Below are 5,198 nucleotides of genomic sequence, written 5' to 3'. Positions count from 1 at the left end.
TATAGATATATAGAGATATATAGATATAGATAGATATATATAGATATATATATAGATATAGATAGATAGATATATATAGATATATAGATATAGATATATAGATATAGATAGATATAGATATATAGATATATATATAGATATATAGATTAGATATAGATATATATATAGATATATATAGATATAGATATATAGATATAGATATAGATATAGATAGATTAGATATAGATATAGATATATAGATGTAGATATAGATATAGATAGATAGATAGATATAGATATATAAATTTTTTTTTTTTTTTGAGACGGAGTCTTGCTCTGTTGCCCAGGCTGGAGTGCAGTGGTGCAACCTCAGCTCACTGCAACCTCCGCCCCTCCAGTTCAAGCGATTCTCCTGGCTCAGCCTCCCAACTAGCTGGGATTACAGGCACCCACCACTACGCCCAGCTAATTGTTGTATTTTTAGTACAGACAGGGTTTCACCATCTTGGCCAGGCTGTTCTTGAACTCCTCACCTCATGATCTACCTGCCTTGGCCTCCCAAAGTGGTGGGATTACAGGCGTGAGCCACTGTGCCCAACCTGTTGTCTTATACTAAGAAATTGCCACAGCCACTCCAGCCTACAACAATTATCACCCTGATCAGTCAGCAGTTATCAACATCGAAGCAAGACCTTCCACTAGCAAAAAGATCATACTCAGATGACCATTAGCATTTTTTAGCAATGAAGTTTTCTTTTCTTTTTTTTTTTTTTTAGACGGAGTCTCGCTCTGTCACCAGGCTGGAGTGCAAAGGCACGATCTCAGCTCACTGCAACCTCCACCTCCCAGGGTCTAGTGATTCTTCTGCCTCAATCTCCTGAGTAGCTGGGGCTACAGGTACGCGCCACCATACCTAGCTAATTTTTTTTATTTTTAGTAGAGGTGGGGTTTCATCATGTTGACCAGGATGGTCTCTATCTCTTGACCTTGTGATCTACCTGCCTTGGCCTCGCAAAGTGCTGGGACTACAGGTGTGAGCCAACGTGCCCGGCCTGCTTTTTTAAGGCAGGATATCACCCTGGCACCCAGGCTGGAGTGCAGTGGTGCAATCACAGTTTACTGTAGCCTTGACCTCCTGGGCTCAAGCAATCCTCCCATCTCAGCCTCTTGAGTAGCTGGGATTACAGGTGTGGACCACCACATCCAGCTATTTTTTTTTTTTTTTTGGAGAGATGGAGTCTCACTATGTTGCCCAGGCTGGTCGAACTTCTGCCTCAAGCAATCTTCCTGCCTTGGCCTCTCAAAGTGCTAGGGCTACAGGTGGGAGCCACCGCACACGGCCCAGCAATAAAGTATTTTTAAATTAAAGCATATACATTGTTCTTTTACACATACTGCTATTACACACTTAGACTACAGCACAGTGTAAACATAACTTTTATATGCACTAGGAAGCCAAAAAATTTGTGTAACTCATTTTGGTGGTCTAGAACCAAAGAATACTTTTGGAACTGCAGTGGTCTAGAACCAATTCTGTAGTATCTCTGAGGTATGCCTATATTTGATCAATCTCCCTATATATAACCCATCTCCTGTCACCACAACCACATCCCAGCATGAATACCTGCCTCACCTCATTCAGGTTCTGACATCTTACTCTAAGTTACCACTTGCCTCACTGCCTCATACCATCCTTCTTTGAGATGTCCTCCTCCCTCTGCTCAGGTACTAATATCCTATACTAGGTTGTTGCCACTGTTGCTCCCCAAACAGATGTGCTCACCCTTCTCCCCTGCAACCCACTCAGGATCTAACACCCCTCTCTTGATATACGAATGCCTTCTTCACTCTTTTGTGTTCCAACACTCCACTGCTCCCTCTGCCACGCCACTTCCCAAAATGCATGCCCTTCTCATTCTGCCTGGGATCCAACACCCTGCACCAGACTGAGCATTTAAAATACCACGACTGGCTCAGTTCAATCAGCCCATGCAAGATCTGTATCAGTGAAAAAGTGCAGGCATCTGGACATCCGGAGTTCTAAATAAATAAAAGTTGTGAAGAATCAGATAAAATGAAGGAAACAGAAATGGGATGATGACAAAGATAAGCTTTGTCTATTTTGAATTTTTATCTTATACCAGATATAGGTTTTTAAAAAGGAGCAGAAATTCTTTTCTCCCTTCCTATTCATGACCCCAAATTTACCTTAGTATTATTAGGTCACTACATTCTTCTCTTTAATACCAATTTCTATGAGGAAATCCATTTCAAATTGTAAACTAGTATAGTCACAATATTTTTTAAAAAACTATACCCAATTATGTAACTTTCATTAAACCTTTTACCTAAGAGAATTCAAAGTACTTCAAAATCCATTTATAAGTGGCAGATTATTTCCAGTAAGTAGGGTAAGATATCCACATAGAAAATAATTTTGGACAATATAAAAATAAATTCTGAAAAGGACATACTTACAGACACATGATACTTCATGTAATAATGAATAATCCAGGCAGGTACAAGTACATGAGTGAAAATAAAGATACTCTTTTGGTATACCCCATGGACCTGGGGGGAAAAAACACGTACACAAAATAAACATATCCCATTTTTCTTATTTATGGCAGAACAAAAGGCATCAATGATGTAACAATGTCATTATTATTTTACAAAACTCTAAATGGTACATATTTTCTTATAGTCTGTAGGTAACCTCATCTACTCAAATATTCTTAGTAAATGCAGAGTCCACTAGAAGATACCTACAAAGTCCAGACCAAAATGCTTAAGAAGTATTTTGCAAGACTATAGCAAGGCATTTATAGATTTTTAAAAGACTTTAAAAAATACCCTTATTATAAGTTTGTTAAAGATAAAATAGAGCAAAATAATGAAATAATAATTTTAATGTATTTAACCAGAGTAATCAAACCTACATAATTTTTCAGGTATAGTCATCCCCCTTATTTATCGATCAATGGCACTCACATTATTTTAGGTATAAGGCAGAAAACCTTGACAACACCAATGCTGGAAAAAGGACATTTTACATACTAAGATGGGTGTCCCAAACTCACTCCAAAATGCCCTCTGCAACACTATTTTAAAAAAGAACTAAAAATGGAACTTTCCCATGTCCTCCAATTTGATTAAAAAACACCTATCCATTCAAGGAAGGGACAATCAAGAATCTAAGAATTATAACAGATATGATTATAAAAGAATAAATTAAAGTAAGGTAAGGTGAATTTCAACACATGATAATTTATTTACTTCCTTTTATCACTGGCTGATGGATGGGATGTCAACTTACATCAGTGACTGCCAATATCCCGATAATGTAAGGGATACAAAGGGTGAGAGAAGAGTTGAATTTTACCACCATAAATAAGTATCCAATACCACTTTCTCAGAAAAAATTTTCAACAATTCTATTGCACTAGACTTGGTAGCACAGTAAGAAATAGGTACATGTTGATTTCAATATGAACTCCTTCAATTCCTAGCTCCCTGACCACCGGCAAATCACTGAATTTTTGTAGGCCTCAGTTTCTTCACATTTAAAGTGAGGATTAGGAATATCTACCTTGCAGGAATAAAGAAATGAAGTAACACTTGTAAAACCCTCAGTAGAGTGCCAAGCACACAGCAAGCAGCCAGGTGTTACTTAGTATTATTACTACTATTATCAGTAAGTGTTGTAGGTAACTGAAACAATTCTGAGATGTTTATCACCCATAACAGACCTCAAGAAAATGCCCAGAGGCCTTGAAAATAAATTTCTTGAATGAGTGATTTTCTTCAAAGTCCAAAATGTCATTTCTTAACGAAACATTGTGTTAAAAGTACAGAACGGTAGTTTAGAAAGGTAGCTCTTGAATGTGACTCACAAGGCATACCAACAGGACCCTGTCTTTTACGGGGATCACATGGGGCTGTACTACCAGCTAGGGGCTGGCTGTGCCCTCCTGTAGTTGGATACTGTGTTACTTAATCTCTAGAACGTCACACTTAAAAGTTAGACAAGTGTCCTCAAATACTTAAATCACAGAATTTTAATCCTAGCGAGTCCTTGGCTATTATTCTGAGGGAAGATTTCTACAGTCAAAAGAGAACCAAATGTGCAGCTTCCTGGAAAACCTAAGTATTAAAATTCGCCCCCGTCTCACTGTACTTGACAATAAAAGGCATGATTGTCTCAAAGCCATACATATTCCCGGACTCCTGCCTCCCGGGACTCCAGGAGCACTCTCCGAACTGGCCAGTGTTTCCCAGCACGGAGCGGTAACAGTCCTTCGTGTTGCTGTAGGGAGCGGACGTTCAGTGTCCGGGCTGCCGGCCGCGGTGGGGTGTGTTGAGGGGGGACCGGGGAGGTCTGTCACTCACCGTTTTCCTCCAAGGGGATTTATTCTCCAAAAACTTATTCCAGAATTTCTCCATAGGCCACATCTTCTGTGGGGGCAGCACCGGCTCCCGAGGGCTCAGCTCCTGGTCCTTCAGCCATCGCCTTCTCAGCTCTCGCAGCTGTTGCAGCCGCAGTTTCTCATCCGGAGTATACCCCGTCATCTCTCCGCTGGTACCAAGGCAAAAGGACACGACCCACCCTCGACCTACGGACTATTTACTTAAGGTCCCTCCCGTTCTGCAAAGCGACCTTGCGGGAACGCCGGGCGCCGCGCGCGGTTATTACGTCACATCCTGGTCCTGCCTCTGCAGGGGCCCCAGAGTCCTAAGTGTCCGGGCATGCGCAAAGCTCTCCACCTCCAATTCTCTCTCCGCTCACCTCCGCTATACCCGACGAGATTATTACGGGGTGGGGACAAGGAGTACTCTTAGTTGTGAGGCCTGGGGAGAGTGACAGATTAGACGAAAGTATGCTAAATTACAGGACTGGAGGTTTTGCTAAGGTAGAACTTGTATGCTGGGAGCAGGAAGGATAAGCATAAGTGTTTCAGTGAATATGCTGTACAGATACGAAATTATTTGCTTGCCTCTACCACCTTGGAATGACCTAGAGAGTGTATGAAAATAGTTAACATCCAAGTTCAAATCCCAGCTGTTCCAGTAACTGCTGAAGTGCCCCAGGCAGCTGTCTTATCTGTCCCTCCATCTGTACAGAAATAGTGAAAAAAGTAGCTGAATATCTAGCAAAATTGCATGGATGCATTCATGCTTTCACCCAAAAATACGTGTGGTGAAAATATGAAAGGGCGTGC

General features: G+C 40.9%; 1 protein-coding gene across 3 annotated transcripts in view; it reads right to left on the bottom strand.

Moving 5' to 3' along the window:
• NDUFB6 (NADH:ubiquinone oxidoreductase subunit B6) overlaps nt 1-4,828 on the bottom strand; it is a 25,368-nt gene extending 20,540 nt beyond the window's left edge. For 2 of the 3 annotated variants that reach the window (XM_023203915.2, XM_026447146.2), the window contains exons 1-2: nt 4,369-4,678; nt 2,458-2,550 (exon numbers count right to left, since the gene is read on the bottom strand). In XM_023203915.2, coding sequence (XP_023059683.2) covers nt 2,458-2,550; nt 4,369-4,548 — 273 coding nt within the window. In that variant the 5' untranslated portion in view covers nt 4,549-4,678. Of the gene's footprint in view, nt 1-2,457; nt 2,551-4,368 lie in introns of all 3 variants that reach the window. The other variant, XM_023203914.2, reaches the window with a different exon arrangement.
• Between the last annotated feature and the right edge of the window lie 370 nt (nt 4,829-5,198).

This window comes from Piliocolobus tephrosceles, chromosome 14, assembly GCF_002776525.5.
Source record: "Piliocolobus tephrosceles isolate RC106 chromosome 14, ASM277652v3, whole genome shotgun sequence".
Classification (NCBI taxonomy): Eukaryota; Metazoa; Chordata; class Mammalia; order Primates; family Cercopithecidae; genus Piliocolobus; species Piliocolobus tephrosceles.
This window is presented reverse-complemented; position numbering and strand designations above follow the sequence as displayed.